This window comes from Alternaria hordeiaustralica (assembly GCF_023758085.1).
Source record: "Alternaria hordeiaustralica strain BMP 2776 chromosome Unknown scaffold_13, whole genome shotgun sequence".
Classification (NCBI taxonomy): domain Eukaryota; kingdom Fungi; phylum Ascomycota; class Dothideomycetes; order Pleosporales; family Pleosporaceae; genus Alternaria; species Alternaria hordeiaustralica.
In genome coordinates, this window is record NW_026056785.1 from 548,143 (window position 1) to 570,220 (window position 22,078).

Here is a 22,078-nt window from a genome sequence, read left to right on the forward strand (position 1 = left end):
CGCATGATATTGTACTCCTCGGACTTGGCCCATTTGCATCGGTGGTTCATTGCAGTTCCGTGCAGCTGGGCCAAGATCGGAATAACGTGTATCTCTTTCTCAATAATCTCTGAGACCGTGTACTTCCAGGCACCAGAGAGGGTAGTTAGGATCTCGGTTTGAAGTGTCTCGAGACGTTTCAACGCTGTGGCGGAAATCGGGTACTTCAGAGAGTCTTTACCAATCTCTTCGCTTGGATCATGAATGTACCAGCCAGCAGCAGCGTATTGAATCTTGGGCAGCATTTGGCCCCAATAGAGTTGACGCTTTCCTATGACATCAAGGCCATGGGTCGGACCGTTGAAGCGCTTGAAGGCTGCCAGATCTGTACGAACCTTTGCGACAATCTAACAAAGGTCAGTTTGTGATAAACGCGAATGAATTGTTCAGTCACATACGCTTTCCACATGTGCCTCAAAGGTGAGGCGCCGATCGAAGACCACTCCCAATACTTTGACTGTTGGCGCAAGAATCTTGTCCTTCTCCTTCTGGGTAAGACCCCGAAATCCCGGAATATCTGGCAGGAGGCGTAGTTGATCAGCAACACGGGGCTCCTGCTTGTGAGGCCGAAGGAAGTGCATGACGTTGTACTTCGTTGGTGAAAACCGCAGGTTATGTCTCTCCGCCCACTCATGGAGTTTGTTGTGGGTGTCGGCCAGGAGCTTGACGTTGTTTTCGTAGGAGTTGGATGTAGCCACAATGTAAGTGTCGTCGACATAAGAGAATACTACGACTCCATGACCCTGATTGACTTCATCGAGAAGGGGAGCTGCGTATATCAGAAAGAGCAGAGATGAAAGAGGACTTCCTTGAGGCACCCCAACGTCAATCCAATACTCATCGCCTTCATATCCTGGCATGTGAATGTAGCTGCGACGGTCTGAGAGGAACGACCAAATGACTTTGACGAGCCAATGTGGAAAACGCTTGTCGATCATGGACTCCAACAACTTCGTTCGATCGACGTGGTCGTAGGCTCCACTGAGGTCAAGTCCAAGCAAGCTCGCACTACGGTCGTTGTGCCAAGCGGAGTGGATGGTATTCGTAAGGTACTCTACGGCCAGAGTAGTGTTCCGCCCCGGCAAGCCAAATTGTAAGCCCTTGATCAACTTCTGCTCGACTATGAGTTCCTTGCATCGATCGGCGAGGAGACGTTCATAGAGCTTTCCAATCGTGTTCAATATAGCAATTGGTCGGTAAGACGTCGGCTTGTCTGAGGGTTTGCCAGGCTTCTTGATCACGATCGTGATACAGTCCTTGAAGTGCTGAAGGTGGCATCCCAAATCATTGCAGGCCTGAAATATCCAGGTCAACAAGGGTGTGATCTCATCCATACACATCTTCAGTGCCTCATATGCGACACCGTCATGCCCAGATGCTTTACGTAACGGCGCGTGTCTCAGAAGCTTCTTAACTTCCTCCTGCTTGATGTGTTGAGGGGACTCGTGAGGCGGCTCGTCGCGTATCATGCTGGGCAATGGGAAGTCGGGCTTCTCGCTAGACTGAGGCGGCTCATGAGAGGCGGACGGGATGCTCTAAGAGGTGTTAGTGTACCGTGATGTTGCGAAGCGATGATCATGTGGGCAACACCATGGTCATTGTATGGACGTACCGAGTTGCCTGGAGTAGCGACCCCAGATTGTGTAGCTCTAGGTGGGCCTTTGTGTCTTGTGTGAGTCCAAGTCGAGGTGACATAGCATTTCACTTTATCGGGATTGGACTTGATGGGGCCAGTTCCGACGTCGAAGTCCGGAGTGAAGTCCATCTGCCTAGGCAGACCCCACTTACAGGCCTTCTTGGCGACGTGATGAACGGTTTTGGCGCGCTTGATCATTCTTTTTACGGCACGACGCCAAGATCGGGTCTTTTGGGTGGGGGTGGTAGGTATAGGAGATGGCTCTTTCTCCTTAGGTTCGTAGACCATGATAGTGGGGACTGCTTCGTTCACAGCTGGTATGATGGCCCGCTGTAGAAGTTTAGACAGTACAGCACCTACGTTGGCCTCGTCGCGATGTTCTGGAAGTTCGATGTCCTTCAAGCCCTCTTTGACACGTTTGATGTATGCTTCCTTGTCGGTTCCGTTCCAGTCGTGGCGGATCCCGGTCCTTCGTACCATGTTCATGTTGACAGCCAATTCGGAGATAGCATGGTCCGACTCGAATCCACGAATCGCCCGTGGGGGGAAAAGTTGGTAGCGCACCTGGCCCTCGAGTACCTCCCCGATCAGCACAAGGTCAATTGCGGTCTCCCCGCTAACCGCCTGCCCACCCGCCTGCCCATCACCTGCCTGAAAATCCTGGCGTAGACCACTAGCATAAGTATTGACGCCTTTGGTGTTCATGCAAAGTAAAGGAACCTGCAGTGACGCCATTGCGGTGACAAGCTGCTCAGCCTTTGAGTCAGCCGTCACGCTGTCACCGCCCCATAATGGATGATGTAGATTGAAGTCGCCTACGCATACATGCGCTTCGAATTCGTCGCAACAAAGTGCCATGAGAGGGTCGATAGCCAGGTTCTGCAAGTTGTTGTAAACGTTGTGAATTGCGAGGGAACCTTCGCTGGTCTCGAGATGTAACGTAGCAACTATGCCGCGATTAGGTTCATTGGGGTCGGGTTCGGTGACGTGCCATTGTTGGATAGAGCCATGGATCAAGAACGCAACCTTGGCTAGCTTCTTCAAACGCGACAATCCAGACCGTTTGTCTTCCGCCCACTTGGCTATAGCTTCTTTCTCTGCCTTCTTCGGTTGTGGGGGTCTGTAGGGGAAGTAGGCCGGGTTGTCCTCCTTGGTCATCTCTTGTACCTTTCCGTCGTCGCTATCTTCTGCGTGGAGCCAGGTCTTGTATGGTGGATATATTGTGAACGCCATCTTCGGTGGGGGGTCTTGGATCGCGATGACGTCGGGTGGGCGGGGAAGCGCGTTGATGTGCGCGAGGAGCGAGACCATGCGCAACGAGGCCATTTTGGCGTTGACGGCCCAGATAATGCATTCATTGTCATTGAAGACGTCGATGTGAATTGCCTCCTCGTCAATATGGTCTAATGCGTCTGCTTCGTCGGCTGGAAGCAGTTCGAAATTCGCGTCCAAGTCGAACGACTGCTTGAGTTAGTAGACGAGACCATGAAGGCGGGGTGTAACCATGCCTTAACGAATGTCTATGGTAACCTATTAGTCTACTGCTGATGAACAAATCGGCCAGTCCTTACCTTGTTGCTTGGGATTTGATTGCTTGGGATTTGATGTGTATCCGACGGCTTGCTCTGTCTTGTGGACGATGCCATGAAGAGGTCGTTGAGGATAGCGACCCGCTGCCGCTATCCAGCATGGGAACACCTGGGCCAGAGGTGTGACGTTTTGAACGAGGCGCCTCCTACGGCATCGGAATCGTCGTTTGAGGGTGTCGCCTATCCAAAATCGCGTGCGGCGGGGTGCCAGTACAAAGTAGCAGCCCAACGGCCACGGCGTATACCGCCATTTCGCAATGCCGAGGCGCTATTCCACCACCGGCGTGTGAGAAGTGGAGCACCTGCGGAAGAGATTGACATGTTAGCCGACAAGGTGGTCTGAGCGGCCCTCAGGAATCCATACCTATCCTTAGCTCACCTGCCGCCTATTTGTCCTTGCGCAACTTCCAAAGTGTGGGGTGTGGACTTTACCATCGCCATAGCTTGTTGCTACACTCATCAATTGCATCTTTGCTACTCAATCTTTCACCAGCCCAACATGGCTCAGCCATTTCAAACTTTCGGTCATCCAGCGTCGAGTCCATTTGTCTCGGCGGCTGGTCCATACGGTCAATTTTCAGCTACGGCGCCACCTTCGTTTGCCTATTCACCCGCCTATCAACCCGGCTACAACGAACACCACCCTACTTGGGGCCAGCAACCGCACTTTGGGGCAAGCAATCCGATCAATGGCGGGTTCTTCCCGCAACAGTATCTGCAACCCGGTAGCCCGCCCGGCCAACAACCACCTGATCCAATGGACACCCTCCTCCGGCGATTGGACGATGTGATGAAAGAGCGGAACGATGAGATAAAAGAGCAGCTCGATCAAGTCGCGCTACAACAGGAACGCCTTTTCGCACAGCTGAAAAGTCATGCTGTTTCCATCAGCGAGCAAAAGCAGTCGTGGATCAAGTTCCACAACAACATAAACCGCTTGAGCAATATTGTCGACGCCCTAGGAAACCCCACAAATGACGACGGCAGCCGCACCGTGGATTCCATCAGCCCTAGGATCTATGTCTCTCTCAAGAATGAACTGGACTATCTAAGAGTGAAGAACATGCCGTCTCACCAAGTCGTAAATAGTTTGAGAGCGCAAAAGGGAGCTTACTACCACATCCGAGCTAGCCATGTGAACGACAGAAACCCCGGCAAGCGTGAGCTCGTGCTCACCCTGGATTCTTGGACGGCACACGATGATTTCATCAATAAGAATAACTACGAGCCATTGCGGAGGGCGTTAGGCACACCGAAAAAACCTCTAAGCTTCGATTGTAGGTCCGTGGAGCGAACACACTGGGTTTCTTTAACTGGTTGGACTCTTCCAGACAAGACAGTTTTGAACAACTATACTGCCGAGGAGGAGAAATTTTACAAGGCAAAATGGAGCGAAGAGAACGATGGTCTTAAGATCGACAAGCTCAAATTCTCCAATGGAACTTATCTTCTCTGGGGCTTCGCAACCGTCGCCGAGGCCTTCAAAGCCTGCAAAAGTCCCCTATATTTCGAGGGTACTGTTGCAATTGGAAAGTGGGTCGCATCCGGTAATCCTACAATATCGCTTTGCTAATGGTAGACAGACCCATTGACCAGAAGGCCATTCCAGTTACATGCAGAAAATGTACCAGGCATGGGCATGTTGCTACTCATTGCCCGAATTGCGAGGAAGCCATGGCGAATGAACTTTGGCCATGTCTCAACTGCGGCCAAAAGCACAGAAAGCCAGGGGAAAAGGGCTGTCCAAATAACAAGCTCTGCATCACCTGTAATCGAGGCTGGCCTTTGGACAACCCTAATCCTGACGCCCGGGGTCACGCATGCACCGACCCTAACTGCCCAGACAAAGCACTGCAGGACTATCACCAGCGGTGCGCAGATCTGCGGAAAGTCGGACCAACGTGGGCCCAAGGCCTGGAGTTGCCGTCTGTGGTTGAGATGAGAAAACTTATGGACGTACTTGTCAAGTTCAACGACAAATCGAAGACTGTGAGCCCTAACGACAGTTTGTACGACGACGGTAATGGTGGTGATATGTCACTCCCTAGTCGCGGAGCGCCGCCTGAACCGTCTGAGAAACGACCGACCGACACGCCGGGCAAACAAAAAGAGGGGTCTATTCCAGGAACAAAGGCCCCGTCCCGCGCTTCTTCCCAAGGATCAGCGACGTCTCGTAAGACCAAGCAAGCGTTACTTGACGCTTGGGTGAAAGGACCCGGCGGACAGGATTCATCATCGGTGCCACCGGGTTCTGAGGGGGCTGCAGACCCAGCAGAACCCACTTCTCTCGACACAGGTACAGAGGCCGAGATGCAAGATGATGATGATGGCTCAGCCGCGTTTCTTCATTCCACGGCAATGACACCTAACGAGCAAAGTTTGGCCCCTACATCACCATCGGTTCCAGTCTCCGCTACAGAGCCAATGGTACAAGCCGTCTCCGTCTCTAATTCACACGGACCGACACTGCACAGCAACAACGAAGCCCCTCTCGCTCCATCCAATGTCTTCACGTCGGCCCCCAAGTTTGGGCTTTCGAATCCTGGCTCATCGAACGTAATGGACATACGTTCAAGGAGCGCGAGCCCTTCGAAGAGGGCGCGACCCAAGTCTGATGACTTCACACCCCGCTCGCCTTCGAAGAAGAGGGGTGATTTAAATATCTACCCAGTTTTACCCACCCAAACCTCGTCCGCTGCACGCACAGGTCCGTCCAGGGCGGTCTCACCCATGCGGGGACGCCATGGTGACCGAGTACGTGTACCAAGCGCCACTACCAATGCACGAGAGGCAGTAATGGTAGAAGAGACACCAACAAGGGATATGACACCAACAAGGGATACGACACCAACAAGGGATATGACACCAACAAGGGATATGACACCAACAAGAGCGGCGACACTGACAAGGGAAGAGGAAGAGCAAATGGACCACAACAATACTGAACTTGAGGGAGACATTGATCGTTCTGTAAGGTCCAGTTCACTTGATACACTCAGTTCATCTATATTTAACGGCATCGACGATGACGCCGTTAGTACATTTTCTGATGCCATCAGTATGTTTTCTGATACCGATAGTATACACAGCATTATTCATGTCTCGGCAAAGCCCACCTAGCGTATTTATAGCACAATATTCATCTTCCTATCTCTTATGCTACTCTCCAAGTGAGCACCTGAGTGATGATACTGATGAGATGATACTGCAGGTTGTTTTGCCTGATCAACAAGAGACGACTAACAAGCAGCTTGGGTTGTCAAAGTCTTGCCAGTCCCATACCAAGGTAATGGTACACTTCATAGGCTCGTGCATTGCGTATCTAGCGTGATCACGCGTGGTATCAAAGGATATACCTAACCGCCCCGAGCCAGAAGTTTTAGCGAGGCAACAAGCAGAGAGAGAGAGAGAGAGACCTCGGGAGGTGTCATGGGGAGCAATTGAACTAGTTCAAAGTCTATGCTGCCTACTTTGAAGCACTCTCTTTCGTGAGGCCACGGCGCTTCTCGACGCTATCTTGCCGTCTTCTCAGAAGGCTGAAGGGTATGACGGCGGCCATGCTGAACAACGGCTAGCAGCTTCCACGCATCGAGTATGTGCGTAAGTCACTTTCACCAAACAGAGTCATAACACGCATCGGCCTTTCCGGCGCGTATATTTAGACCTCGGGAATCACGTGGGGGCTGAGCAACGGAATGGTGCAGACCCTGCCGCGGTTCATCCCGATCAAGCTTTGCCCAGTGGCCGACCCCGGTTATCATGCTCGCTTCGATGCAGCGGTGTTGGTAAACGCCAGCACGATCATTTTAAATCTCCACGCTGGGCGGCCAAATTACAGTAACGTGATGCGGCTGTGGCGATATGCGGAACGAATATGTACAGGTGTACCCTCATACAATGTTACATGACTAAATCAGAAAGCAAAGGCAGCCTTTTTCCCTCACGCCTGTTTACGTGCCGAAGAGTGACCTGTCTTCGCCGCAGCATGGGTCGTTAGCCATGCCTGACTTGCGAGGCGTTGGAAAGTGCCAGTCTGCTACGCAATGGGGGCCACACATCCGACTATCGGCCCTAGGTGCATGCAAGAGACGCCGTACGTGTCTTCTCATTGCAATAGCTTCGCGTACTAGAGGGTTTAGGCAAAGCTTCAGTTGTTCGCGAGGGTCGAGAACGTAGTAGAAGAGCGGTGAAGAGCTCGACAACAAGACACAATCCCACATGATGCTGCAGAAAGCTGTACGGCATACTTGGCGTGATGTCTCATTGGAAGATTCTGCTTACAGCGAGACCTGGAGGGCCTTTCAATGTCCTGAAGGGCCGCTCAATGAAGTCCTCGGTTCAGCATGACTACGATCTCGACTCAAGTTGTTCCTTCCGATGAGCTCACTATGATAGCGCGTACTCCAGCGACTGGATGATGCGCGCCTTCGAGTTTCCGACTAAGAAGGCGCTGTCATGAAGGGCCGATGCGCGGCTCTCTGGTTGGACCAAAAGAGGATGGCAGAGGTAGCTAGTTTCCATGCACAGTTCGGGGAAGGCCACAGTTTCTCGCGGGCAGTCTGATGCCCAACAAACCCACGGATGCCGGCAATCTGAAAAGGGCTTGCAAAATCATGCTCACCTTACGATGAGTCTGCGGGCCGTCAGTGCGACTTCGTTGATGTTGTCTAGCTAGCACACCATACCTTCATGTGAATCATTAGGTGAGAAACGTGACAATTCACTTGAGACCCGTGCGTATGCATCGCTATCCTTTCGTTATACAACCACAGCATCCGCACCCTGTACTCATATGCTGCGCAGCACCTGTAGTGCAGTATGCTCGATGTCAGCTTCTACAGCGCCATTGCTCCAATATCCCATGCAGATCATCATGGAAAGTATCAAGCTCACTCGTGCCGCTCACACTTTCACGAGCTTCATTGTGCCCAGCCTCTAAGCCAAACTCTGCGAGTTTACAGACATGTCTAACCAAAGAAGCGCGCTATTAAGAAAGAGCGATGTATGAAAGCTCTCAGCACTCGTTGTGGGGCGATGCGAACGTGTAGTGGGGCACAGTCTCGGTGATGGGATACGATTGCATGGACCGATAAACGAGACGATGGAGAGGGGATACGTGGCGGGCGGGGAACCGCTGGGATGGCGAGACAGCCGTGAGGTTGAAGAAGTTCTATCGTGACGATCAGCGACTGCAACATGATGGTGGATAAAGCATGGACATACTGTTACAGCGATGCCGCCTGTGCATCTCGTCTTCCTGCTAAGACATTGGAGCTAGTGACACCGTCACAGTAGCCGTTGTATGTATAACGGTCGGCGGAAGCCTGTACGTATGTAGGCTCAAACCCGAGTCCAGACGGTCGCATGGCAAGCGATGCAACTTTGGCATGCGCCCAATACGAGAGGAAAGCCGACGCAACGACAACCAGACACAGGCTTGATATCCTTGGCGCGCTGTCACTGCGACAACTTTCTGGTCTCTAGTATCCTCAGCTACCCTCTCGTGCCTCGTTCATCGCCATCGTGTCGCGTGCCGATGACACATACGTCAGGACGACAACGACTGTATAAACTGGACGGTTGCCGCTGCGGGCGCGGTCCGTCTTTGCGACACGGGTGGGTACGAAGTTGATGTACGCGACGAAGGGGGCAAGAGCTGCGAGGACGGACACGGTGCGGTCGGCGGTCGGCGGTAGGAGCAGGCGTTTGTACTTGTGCGGGAGCCGGAGGCCGATCCGTAGACCGGAGGATGAAGTGGTAAGAGCGCTCCAAGACTTGACAAAGAATCTGGACGTTGGCGGGTAAAGGGTGATGGTGCTTAGATACGGCCAGCATCACTCTTGCAGCCGGCGAAGTTTGGAGATACAGACCTCGGCACACTAGCCACACGGTAGTTTACTAGCCACATTCCCAGGGTCCATCATCACAGTCCGCTATGTTGCTCTGTCGCCCGCCGTATTGCCTATCCGCGTGCTGCTGAATGTATTCTTTTACGCTGGCGATAGAAGATTAACGCAATCAAAATTTGATAGGTTCTGCAATCTTGCGCTGGTTCTCCCAGCAGCTCAATGCGGTCACAGGTTTCTTCAGCTTCGCTAGATGGCCACCATTATGATCATATGTCCGGTCATAGCTCTGGCAGTAACGACCGCGATCGAATCCTCCAATCCAACCACAAACAGCAGCGTCTCGCATATTCCTACGATGCAACATATGGGTTGGCGGGACTTACCAGACAAGGCTAACACGGCCGATGTGCGGCTCCTCCCGGTTCTGACTTTGGTACTTCGCGCTCGACCCAGATGCCCGCCCAGGTGCGTCGGTTCGCATGTGACTTTGGCTGGGTACGTTGCTGGTCATCCTCATCCGACTCTCCCTTGGTATTAGTGCCTTGCTAATGTGGCATGAATACCTAGATCATCATCGCGGCCTCGAAGACGGCCGCGCGAGACCGACGCCCTCCTTTCCAGTCGACATGCATACCAGCTCGCTTGAATGCCTTGCCCGCGCTCGACGATACTACGACACCGAGACCTCCAACGTGCTACCATCCTCCCTTCGAACGCGACTATATCCCTTGAACGTGATCCCTGCGACCCGCTCTACCCGCGATTCATCACTTCAGCCATCGGGCAAAGGTCGCTCGAAGCTTCCGTCTCACCCTCCCTAGGGACATGGCTAAATGGTTATACACATTCATTGTCAACGGAGATTCAACAGCGGAGTAGAAGTCTACAATGCTTTAGAAAGTTCAGGAAGGCGCAGCCTAGCAGGCTGGGCTGGAGCGTCTCGATTATACCCGCAGCTCTCTGCCCGCGCTTGATGGGTTAGACCGCCATCTGCACGCGGCATACCACTACAAACGGCTCAATAACGCTGTAGGAGGGCTAGCTATCTGGACATGATCCGCTTCTTCAGCACATCTTTGGCCGCCCTGGCCCATGCCAGAGCCAGTTCTGGAGTCAACCCTTTGTCACCCTGACAGTATGAGCTTCGGTGGCAATATGTGCTCGGCTGGGAGTATCAGGAACGTGAGTATTAGGAACGTGAATCCTGGCCCATACACAAGCACGATGCCAATGGAGGCAGGAACTGAAAAGTAAGTGGATACAATGGAAGGAAGTGCTGCAATCACAGGGTCGAATTTCAAGTAGTCACCTTTCTGCAGTCACGCATTTAGCCATTGAGATAAATATATACGATCTACTATAACACAAGCATCTACCAGGAAAAGTCAATCCTAATGCATTCAGTCTCTTCAAGCATCTGCTCTTGGTATCAGAATGCACGCTGATCTCACGAAAAGTCTGCTCCAACGAGTAGAGCATGGAATGGTACATTACGCCTGGTGCTGAGCATTCATCATCCGTACCGCTCCTTCACCATCTTCAAACGCCATCCGTTGTTCGTTCCATCCTCCATTTTCACGTACTCTCTCGGCTGTTGCGACGATAAATAGAAGTTTGAGAGATACGGAAGGAAGGCAAGCTATGTGGAGTGAATGCGAGATGATGCAATGTAATTACACGTCCGAGCTCTGGTTGTCCTCACAGGAGAACTCCCGGCATAGGACAGGGTCCACATGGCACTCGTCGTCGCCCTCGTAGAAGTAATGCCTGTCTCCGTTCCAGGGCAATCCGGTATTCCACCATTCGCATCGTGGGAAGCATTCGCATTTGAGCGGACTAATGTAAGTTAGCATGAAGATAGAGGTAACCAGAGGCTGAACATGTGACACTTACAGCTCATCGGGACGTAGGGCGAGGTATTCGGCGACTTTGTCGTCTAAGTTGAGCATCTCCCTCGTTCCTTTGCCCAGGCGCAAATCCCATGTGTCGTGGTTAGACTTTTTGACATGGCCTGAGATGGTAACTTCGGCAAAAGTCTGGAAGACCTCATAGCCCAAAGTCAGCACCATATCAACAAACTTCTGTTGGCACGAGACTAGTTGACCGTCCTGGTGCCGCCCTTCGACACGTGCTTGCCCGACGAAAGGATCCTGGTTGACCCCTACTACAGGGGTCAGAACCATGAATTCGAGATGCAAGTGCTTCAATGTAGCTATTTTGGATAGCAGATCCAACCCACGTGCATGCGACTGGCCGAGGTATCGTTTGTTCGTTAATCGAAATCTACCGTCCTCGTACGCAAAGCCAACAAAGTCGAGATAGTCGATGTTGGTCATACTCAACCAGACCTTGCTAAGTATCTTTGGGTTAAAGTTCGACAACGTCCCATCCGGCTTTGTATATGGAAGACAGTACAGCGTGAGGCTGTGGACCGTCTGATCAAAAACATGAGGCTTGTTGAACCGATACCAACTTCCTCCCCACAAAGAGTCCTGGAACTCATGCCGAAGTTCTTTGCTAACAAGCAGCATGTTCATTATCGATGTCTGTTCTTCCAGGGTCGGGCCGAGACCAACATGGGTGTCTTCCGGGGCGCTGAAAGCCATGGGGTCTTTTTCCTTCTCGAAATCATAATCATGGTATCCAAAGCCATAAGAAGGCCTCATCAATCTTTCCCTCGTATACAGATGGCGCTCGGGACGGCCATTTGCGTAAGGCGCATGGAACGGAATCGTAGGACCCAAGCTCCTATATGATTCTATGGCAGGGTGAGAGACATCATAGTAACGGTAGAAAGGACCACCAGGTCGATGGGGATTCCTTATATTCCGCTCGTCGCAATGATCGCTTTTCATGTCCTTCCGACAACAGCAGGTGTGAAGGTGGGGCCAGATCTGCCCTCCGATTACATATTGGAAAATCCTGCATCTCAGCTCGGTGGGCAGGTTCATCAGTGAAAAACGCATGTTGCTTTGCTTCCGAAACGTCTCCAGTTGAAAGTGTCGGAGGGTGTATTGACCAAAACGGTCTCTTAGCCAGTACCGAGCACTTTGCCAGCTCGGAGGCGGATTCCGTACTCCAAAACGATCTTTCGTATCAATAACTTCAAGTTCAGATTTGTCATGTATTGGGCCCGGCCGCACAAGTAAAACAAGCTTCTTCCTCAAGACTGGAAGGTAGAACCTGTAACACATCACCCAGCAGTCCCATAGAGCGAAGTTGTGGTCGGTGGGCAGGATGATGAGGTTAGTCAGACTCGCAGCCATAGTTGGGCTTCGTCTGCATTCGTCATCTATAAGAGAGCGCAGAAGAACCAGATGAGGCTGCTGCGAGGGGTCAGTGGCTCGTTCCCGTAACTGCAATAGTGTACGTACCTCAATCGATTTCGGGCCGCGGTAAATTCGAAGTACGTCGTTCTGATCAAGATTGTTGGACAAGATCAGATCACAGACAGAGCCGCTGAGCGAACGAAGTATTCCATCCATGGTTCGATTGCGGAACTCCTCGATGAGCGCCGTCTTGATGGGATGCGTGATATGAGGAAGGATCTCGTCTGGTATTTGTGCTGATACTACTAGAGGCTGCGTGGTGATGATATCGTCTATCATGCCTATCTCATTGGGAGAGGAGTCGGAGTCGGAGTCGGATTTGGATGATGTGCAGGGTTGCGTGCCAGAAGGGGGCATCTCGTCTGATGTTTGTGCTGATAGGGACAAGGACTGCGAGACATAGACATCGTCCCCACTATCTTGATCATCAGGAAAGAAGTCTGAGTCGTAATCAACTGTCCAGGCGAGACCCATTGGTTTCTCTTCCGGGACCTCCTCGTATGGATACAGAGGTCGCGAAGGCAAAGAGTTGTCCATGACCTCGTCTTCGATCTCGTCTATGTTATTCATGTCATAGGGATCAGGGCCTACGGAAGGAGAAGGAGAGGGACAGTAGCTACCCCGATTACGCCAAAAGTCTCGATAGTAGTCGATCTCGTCTTCGATCTCGCCTATGATGACACTATCATAGGACTGAGCGCGTGGGCGAGGTAGGGTATAGTAGTCGTCTGTCAACGAAGGAGAGGGGGCTTCAGGGTCTTTCCACGAATCACGCCCTATGGAAGGAGGAGTACCGGGGGAGCGGCTACTCCGAGTACGCCAATCTCCTTGATAGCAGATGACCTCGCCTTCGATACTGTCTATGATGTCCATATCATAGTACCGAGGGGGTGGGCAAGGAGAGGCTTCGCGGTCTTTCCACGAATCATGCCAATCAGGTTTTCCATAGTCCGAAGATTGAGGCGTACTCGCGAGAGATCGGGGTGTACTCGGGAGTGGAAGGGGCGTACTCTCGGGCTGGACGTTTGCTTGGAATAACATGGTCCGCATCCGATGGGGGTTTCTTGACGAGGGAGGAGTTGAGAGTGGCTTACGTTCTTGCAAGAGAAAACGAAATCGCAAACATGAGATGGAGGCTAGTTGCCAGGGGCAGCGCGCTGAATCCACATATGCTACCTAAACATGCTCCGAGCTTTGCAACGCGTCTAGACTTCATACTGCAGTTATATGAGAACTACAATCTGTCTAAGGGGTCTCTTTTACACCCACTTCGCCTCAAAGCCGAGCAATTTCTTAACACCGAAGGACCTGAAACCAGAGACTGTTACCCGGGGACTTGTGATGTGGTGATCGAGGCTGTATGGACACGATGCCAAAGACGTGCCCACTTGGGCAGGCGGTAATGAGGTGGGAGTGCATGCGCGACGCGTGCCGTTCGACCTTCGGATTCTTGCCTACCTAGACACCCGTGTACTCCAGGGCTGTGTCTCAACGAAGAATATAGTACGCCGTTGACTCCCGAGGTCAGACCGGGAGATTCATATTCAGCGACGTCTGGAGAATCTCAACACTGGCGCTTGGTATGCTCATCGCGCAATGCGAAAGCTCGCAGGTTCACGGCTCTTCAGCGTTCCATATTCGCTCCACCAGGCATTGGGAGCCTCGGTAAGCCGCCCCTGAGAAAATCCCCAGGGCACCCTGCGCTAACCCTTCTGTCGCAATCTCAGCATCGGACCGATTCTCTGGTTTTGGCGCATCACTGGCACGTATCTGAGTAGACGCGGCACGAATACACAAGATGTAGCATACATTTACAGCCTTTGCATGCTTGACCTGAACGTACAGCACGACTGCTATCAGCGTAAGTACATCTTCTCACCGCCTAATCCATCTGCACCGCGAAATTGTCCACCTTCATGCTTCAGCGACACACGAACCATTACATCATCAACGTGGTGAATGGCCTACCTAGGTTCATGACCGTCTCGAATACCCTATGATCACATAAGATTATACTAGTGCTACTTATGATTCTATAATGACTATCTAACGTTGTTAAGCATGTGTTTCCTCTTGACGGAAGCTTTCAAATACACAATATTTCCCATTAAAATGCGGTTGAAGATCCTTAACGCCTTGATTAGATTGGCCTTCTAGCTACGAGCGACAGGTAAGTGCTGTTATTGCTACACTAATAGCTATGTACCGTACCATGAAGCTACAACCCTTCGGTAGAGTATTTTTGTACCTGTGCGACACCCAGCAATGCTAGCGTAGACGCTGTGTCCGAGAGACCACCTGCACAGTGTGACTGATTGTATCGACTCCGACTATTGCTGCTGCGTATTGTCGGCCATGCGAAGCGTGCCAGTACGAGGTAGACATTTTGCCGAGAAGATGTTTACAGCAATACCGGATACACCTACCTATACTGGCCTTGAGGGCAACGCCCAAAAGCCGCACGGTAGGTAGAAGGCCATGTCTTCACAGCACAACGTCGCAGCCGCGATCTTCCCTGCTACGCAAATTGTCCCTGCTTCTGATGCGTGTTTCATCCTCCCCCGCGACGGTGAAGCAAATCAACGACGCCGGTGGCGTGCACCGAGTACCCACAATGAAGGGCCGTCCTACTGCAGTAGGTATTCGTTCTTGAGAGGTGGGTGGGTATACGATCGATCTAGGTAAGGAGGACGATACGGAGGTGCGATGAAAGTTGCTGCGCGGTCGGCGGTGAACTGGCTCGTACTTGAGAGACGATTTGTATGCCTATATCTACTAAGTTGTTGTTATCAATCGTAGCTGTGTGCAGACATGTCCTTGTCAGCTCATTCGTTGGGGCTGCAAAGTACAAAGGAGCTCGTTTTCTTTCAACTCATGCTCATAGTGACACTGAACTACGCGCTTAGGAGAAGCTGTAGAAGAGAGTGCAGTATACAAAGTAGCTTTGGCGCGCCGGGTACGGCCCGGGAGAAACGAGCTTCTTCGTAGATGCCGAAAGCGCGGTTCGTGGTTGGTGGTCCAACTCGCTACATGCGTCGTGACGACAATGCCGGCGGTGAGAAGTGACTCGATTTGTATACATTTCTTTGCGCAGGCAGCAGGGGAGCTGACACTGCAGGGCGCGTCGTATGATGATGTTTGTTGTATTCTCTAAGCCCACGGCCTCGGTGAAGTCTGGCGCCGCGACACGCGTTGCCCAATCAGGGCTAGTGGGCGCGAGGCCTTCATCTACGGGAGATCGAGCCGCCAGGGTGTTTGAACCAACGCGTCGCGCTCTCCTCCGACTCCCTCAATCGAGTACGACAATGGAGCAGCAGCCAAAAGCCAAACGTGTTTGCACCAGCCGCTCGGCGACGACGACGATTATTCCAGACACCAACTCTCCGCCTGCCCTTCTCCGCCTGCCGCGAGAGTTACGCGACAACATATACGAATACTGCGTCAGCGCGGATGGTGGTTACATCTACGACCCCGACACGGATAGCCTTAAGCAAGCCAACGGCTCACCTATATCGCTCTCGTTGGCTTTCGTGAATCGTCAAATTAGATCTGAGTTTGAAGCTCTTCCCCTAAAGCTCAACGCCATTACCTTCACCTCCGCTTTCTCAGCAGCTAGCCGAAGGAGTGCAGCAATCCACAAATGCATCGTCCACAAGACTATTTCCGAAAAAAAGTCTTTGGTCAGTAGCATGATATCGCAGCTGCTTACTCCTGAGATGGCGCAGACCATCGCGATGGCGTTTCCTCAGTTTGCTCCTATTGTCGATGGGTGGATGTCGGGCGAAGATGATGCGCACACAGCGCCAGCCGGAATTCGGTTTAGCTGTGGTGAAGCACCCTCAATTTGGCACGATTTCATCCATTACGTCTATGTTCGGTTGACAGAACACCCCGACTTCGCTTCTAAGACCCAAAAAGAAGACGACCGAGACGACACACTGGAAATATGGTGTTTCCAGGGGTACAAGTTCAGCATAGGTCGAGCATTGGAGTTAAGTAGACATCACCCGGATCCATGGAAAATTTTCAATGACACTGAGCTGAAGAAGCTTGCACCGATCAACAGATTCAAGCCGACCAATCCCTACTATTATCCGCATATGAGATATGGGTATTCTGCCGCTGCCCTAGCACTACGTTTTCTGAACTCCCTCCCTCAGAAGACTCGGCAATTTGTTCGTAACATTATATTGAAAGAAGACCGCGAATCGGTGTCATTCCCAGCCTGCCACGGACGAGGCTTCATCGCACTATGCCAAGAAAACCCCAAACTCCGTGTCTGTCGCTTTGCCGATCTGTGGAAATGTGTTTTCAGTGTAGGAACCTCCCGGATTTCGTGGATTCGTAGTATCTATAAAGGACTAGGGAGTGCTTCCGTCGCCGAACATGAGCACCAGCTTTTATCAAACGACATCACTCAAGACGTTGGCGAATGGTTGACAGAAGCTTCCATACTCCCTTCGCTAGGGATGCCAGAAGGCTCCTACAGGCTTGTTCTTGACGGCGGACCTACACCAGAGTACACTTCCAGTGTTTTCCAGACCGTCCACCGAGACGTGGCTTGGCACCAAGCGCTAGATCATGCATACGCCCGCGGCTATCTTCCTACGCCATCATGGATTACACGGCGCACGTATGGCATCTACCGCTATCAAGATCTCGCCGAGATCGTAGGGAAGATATCAAGGACTTCCCAACTCATTCGGTGTAATTTTGATCCTGGTTCGTCGCAGGATCCCGAGACCCTTGTTGAGGATCATCGCGGGTGGTCTTTCGAGCGTTGGGGTATAACGTGGGAATTGCTGAACACCGAGGTTCCAACTCAAGCTCCGTTGCCTCCATGGCATGAACTCCGATACGACAACGTTCTGAATGAGGAACGGTAGCGACATCAATTTTTGCTAGTCCACCAACGTGCTCAAAGTCAAGCCGCAACCACACCTTCTGCCTGGCCAAAACTTGGATCATGCATGGGCTGCGCGCCGTATGCGAACATCCCCCTACTGCATCCGCTGTTGTCGACGTCACGTTTTCGCTCATCATCCACTGTAGGCCTCTGTATTGGCTTTCAGTCAGACACAACTTATGGAAACGCGCATTCTTGTACACATAGTCACGCATTAATATATTGGAATTCAGAAATATGATTGAACTACATGATTGTAAAAACCCGAAGACCACAGTCGCAATATCAGTTCTCCACTCAATTATACCGCAATGGTAATGCAACTGTAGCTGGCTGTTGGCTAATGTCTCAAATCTGGTACGGTGTACTAACAGCCGAGAACCCAATGCTAGCGTCTTTTCGGTACCCTACGGGCTTTCTTGTATTTCCCATCATTCGTTTCAACACATCTCTGATTCCGCGCTGTGCCCCCGAACATCATGGAAGCCATCGTCGTTGCGGATATTGGTGCCGCCGGTTCGCCGATGTGGCGGACTCAACCAAGTTAACGCCACTAGTTGTATGGCGTCGACCATCCAGGCGGGCGTGCATGAACATGGAAATTCTGCTTGTTCTTTGGGGCTCATGTATTGGTCTCTTTGATATTTATTCGCCGAAATGATGTGAGTACATTGGATGCACCATGACTTAGCATGCTGAGCGTGAGATCGAGATGCGATAACCGCAAATCGTTAGCATATAGATCAAAGAAACCCTGGGAGAAGACATCCGCTCCCGTAACTTGCTATGGGGATCAAATACAACGCCACAGTCCCTGGACATGCTAGTCCGGGGTTTGAAAGACGCCCAGCAGTGGTTGCACTGCCACGGTGCCCACGCGATGCAAACTTCCATCTAGTGGGGTCTGAGACCTGCGCAACGCTTACGAAGTCCAAGAGATGTGAGCGCCTAAGATGTATGGCGACATTTCATCTTGTAAGGACATAGCCCCATCGCAGGATATGCCAAGGAGGGAGTGGCGGCTCTGTCTGGAATTTGGCCTGCTCATAAGAGTTCCAACGAGACACCCAATCATTATCATCCCATCCGCGATGATCTTGGCCCAGCTTCTTGGCGCTGTACGGGGTACCAAGGCTGAAGTTGCATCGAATAGGCGCATCCTTTTTTGAAAGGTTTGCGACGACGTCTGGAAAGCACTCCGTGATGTACCCGGTTTTGAGCCGCCGCTCTGACCACGTGTGATGAGGAAGCGTGCCTTTTGTGTAAGCAACATCTAGGGCTACTTGCCAGGCAGCATCTCTTTGTACCACTTGAAAGGCACGCGAAGCTTGTTCTTGATTAGGTGCGCCGTTGAATACGAGGGTATGCGACCCCTCCGGCATTCCAAGATCTTGCAGCGCTTGCGCTTCCGTCATCCAAGAACCTATGGCATCACTAATTGTCGCAGAGATCAAACGATCTTCGCTCATAGTGTTCGCATCGTCGCCATTTTGACTTTTTCTGATATAGTCGTACATTGCTCTGGTAGACACGGGAAATGCGTTTCTCCACAGGTCGACGACACGCTCAAAGCAGAGTTCCTTGTGTGTCTGGCAAAAGGGAATCAGGCCTCGTCCATGACACTGTGGATACGCCACAGATGGACGGTCCTCAAGTAGAATGACTTTGCGTATCATTTCGCAGGTCGTTGCAGGAATCGATTGTAGGAAGCGGAGAGCTGCATGTACTGCAGAAAAGCAGTAACGGGTACTGGACCAATAATCCGGCCGCTCAGGCTCAACATTCACGATGTCCGCGAGTCGTTCCATTTCGACGATATCAGGAATTGACCACGGTTCTAGGCAAGCATTTCTTAACCCGGGTACCTTACATCCTTTACGCCTTGTGTGAAGATCAGAAAGTGTCTCCAATACTTGGAGGAACTTAGGATGTCTTGAAAGTAGAGTTAAGATGAGCTGCTTGAAGTCTTCCCACACGGAACGGGCTTCACCGCCAGTAAAGTCCCAATTGCGTAGCGCGTCGATGCTTCTTCCAGGCTCCCACTCGTCAAAGATTTGTTCAAATTGTGGAAAAGCTTGACTAGCTTCCTGTGCCATGTCTTCTGTAAACAGAAGTGGTATTAAATGCCGTATCAACCCTCTTTTCGCGAGCGAGATGCTTTCCACGGTGCTATGAAAGACGCCCGCATCTTTGTTTGTTGACTTCGAGAAATACGTAGAGAATGTGATCGTGTTATACCTAAAGGGAAGGCCACGAAGCTCGGAAGCAATTTGTCGACAGGACGCGGTAAGCGCGATAGAGACGGGGCGACCATCGGCTTCCCGGAGTTTGTTCGATGCATAGTCGTATATGTAACCGCCTCCGATGCGAATGTAATGTTCATAAATGAGATCCCGCAGCTCGCGTGGCAGACGGAGGATGGCAGGCCGTACAGTTGAGTTGGGCGGTTGGACATCATCCTTGGGGCTGGGCAGGGCTGCACCTTCCGTAGCGGGCAACCCAGCTGCTTGTCTTGGCTGAATCATCGAGGATGAGAAGTTGCATCAATTGTAAATGCGTTGTGGATGCTAAGAAGACTTTCGCGACCCTGCATCGAGCGCCGGTGTTATGCGGGGTGATGCAACAGCTTTTGCGACTCGGTGGCCACGTACCAGTCCAGCAGGTTGCTGTCTCGTAAGACCGTGTTGGGCAAGCGCGAATGCGATGCGGACAAACAATGAGGTACCCACGATCGGGTGGTGACGAGATGAAGTTCCAGTGGGAACTTTAGGACCCCATACCTAGCGTCATCGCGCACAAGCTATCAACGGCTTACCTCGGTACATCATAGTTTTTCGAAAGCTCCCACAGCCCTGTTGAATGCTCGCGCATCAACCAGTGATGGATATTCACGCTTTTCGTTGCACATGTTGGGAAGTCGATGGGTACGAGCGACGGCATGTGGCTTTTTGCGCGGTAGCTGACCATCTCAGTACTATCTCAATGAAGCCGCCTTGCCGGATCCGGTATAGCTCACTCGCGGACCTATAGATGGCATACTTCTCGAGGCGATGACTCCCCTTTCGCAGACAGTACAGGCGCGAATACTACCCAGTGTCACTGTTGTGAATTGCTAAAATTGCACGGTATTCATTGCGACCGTGAATGGCGTTGCTTCTCGTTAGGCGCCTCCTCTTACTACCTCTTTCATTTGCAACCTCTCCTGCTTCCTATAGATATACAAGTCAAGTATAGTCTTGCATATTCCACTTTCACCCTCCTCTTACTTTCAATCATGTCATCAGATCTACAGTGTACCTCATGCCTCCTTCCCCAGGATGGCGAACACGAAAAGCGACGGAGCATGGCCAACGTCATATACCTAGAATGGGATGAGACTTGGGACAAGCGCTATGCTTCTCAAGGTTGCTCGACTAGAGATGGCTGTCTTGAAGAGCGCACACCTTTCCAAGTATGTTCTAGTGCCACCCCTATCCTCAGAGTACAAGTCTGATGACGCAGGCTTTCGACTTTATGAGACTCCCTACCGAACTGCGATTCACGGTGCTCGAGACTTTGATCGGACCAGCTATCTGGCCACGAGCAAAAGTTGAATGCCGCAATTGCTATTCCGACGACAACAGCAGCGAGCCGTGCTGCGCGCTGCTGAGATCACAAGGAGAACGTAGTACCGTTGACGACGAAACCATCATTTATGACTCGGAAGACGAAGAACTTCCTGCGCTCATGAGTGTCAGCGATATTGAAAAGTCCGAAACTTGCGTTCACGTCGAATTCCTGGAGAACGAGCCTCGAAGACTTGCAAGTCTTGCTATTGAGACCGCTGGCTGGCCCAAGACTATTGGCATTGATATACCCTACGAAGTCACAAAACCCACGTACGGTTGCCGCCAGCCGCATCGGCTGGGACCTGATGCATTTAACACTGATGGGCTGTCAAGGAAAAATGCACATTGGATGAGGAGCCTGCTTCTAGTCAGCCGGCAGTTCAGCTTCGAGTTCCAGAAGATGCTCTGGGAGTCCACCGTAAAGCGCTACACCCGCCTCCACACTATGGGCGCATCTATCCCGCTACTTCAGTCTGTGAAGTCCACAACCGGCTTCAACACCCTCAGTCGGTTAGCACTGAGCATGAGCAACAGCCAGCTATTCCGTCTCTTAGGTTTCCGAAGCAGTTGGAAGCGCGGATTCAAGCCTTGCACTTCGTCTAGAGAAGTCACCCTTGACATCCTCACCAACCTAAACCTTGACCACTTGCATTTTGACTTCCAGATCCCCAAAGCTCCATTCAGCGACGAGACTTTCAGTATCAACGACCCGTGGCGCCATGTTCACGATATGCTCCGCAATACGGCTTCCTGTCAGAGGAAGTTTGTTGACTTGTTCTTCGTGTTGGCGTTCGATCGCCTGAGGAATGTTCCCAAGGTGACCTTATCTGGTTACTTCAAGGAGAGCAACCTAGAAACATGGGAAGAAATCTTGGCGGTATCGCGGAGGACTCTCGATTGCGATATGACTCCGAAGATATCAGCGATCATGTCGATGCCTGCCGACAAATTGTGAGTTCACTACTCGTGAAGAGTATGTCTAATATGCTGACTTGAGACTAGTCCTCTGAGATGCGATTGTCGTGTTCGATGTCATCACTCAGTGCCGGTGGAGGTTGAAGGCCTGGGATACACCGATGGGCTGGAACATATATTCGACGTGTTATGAGTATGTTCCTGAAC

General features: G+C 51.7%; 3 protein-coding genes across 3 annotated transcripts; 2 read left to right on the forward strand and 1 right to left on the reverse strand.

Annotated features, from left to right (window-relative positions):
• Nucleotides 1-4,021: 4,021 nt before the first annotated feature.
• J4E84_006743 (uncharacterized protein) lies at nucleotides 4,022-4,837 on the forward strand (the record flags this gene model as incomplete). The annotated part of the gene is made up of 1 exon (XM_049389330.1): nucleotides 4,022-4,837. One exon carries the CDS (start codon nucleotides 4,022-4,024, stop codon nucleotides 4,835-4,837), a length of 816 nt encoding a protein of 271 aa, XP_049243039.1.
• Nucleotides 4,838-11,002: 6,165 nt separating this feature from the next.
• J4E84_006744 (uncharacterized protein) lies at nucleotides 11,003-13,012 on the reverse strand (the record flags this gene model as incomplete). Its single annotated transcript, XM_049389331.1, has 2 exons — nucleotides 11,003-11,734; nucleotides 12,488-13,012. The coding sequence occupies 2 exons, from the start codon at nucleotides 13,010-13,012 to the stop codon at nucleotides 11,003-11,005; spliced, it is 1,257 nt and encodes a 418-aa protein (XP_049243040.1).
• A 7,755-nt stretch (nucleotides 13,013-20,767) lies between these two features.
• On the forward strand, nucleotides 20,768-21,911 carry J4E84_006745 (uncharacterized protein; the record flags this gene model as incomplete). Its single annotated transcript, XM_049389332.1, has 2 exons — nucleotides 20,768-20,773; nucleotides 20,811-21,911. The coding sequence occupies 2 exons, from the start codon at nucleotides 20,768-20,770 to the stop codon at nucleotides 21,909-21,911; spliced, it is 1,107 nt and encodes a 368-aa protein (XP_049243041.1).
• Nucleotides 21,912-22,078: the final 167 nt, after the last annotated feature.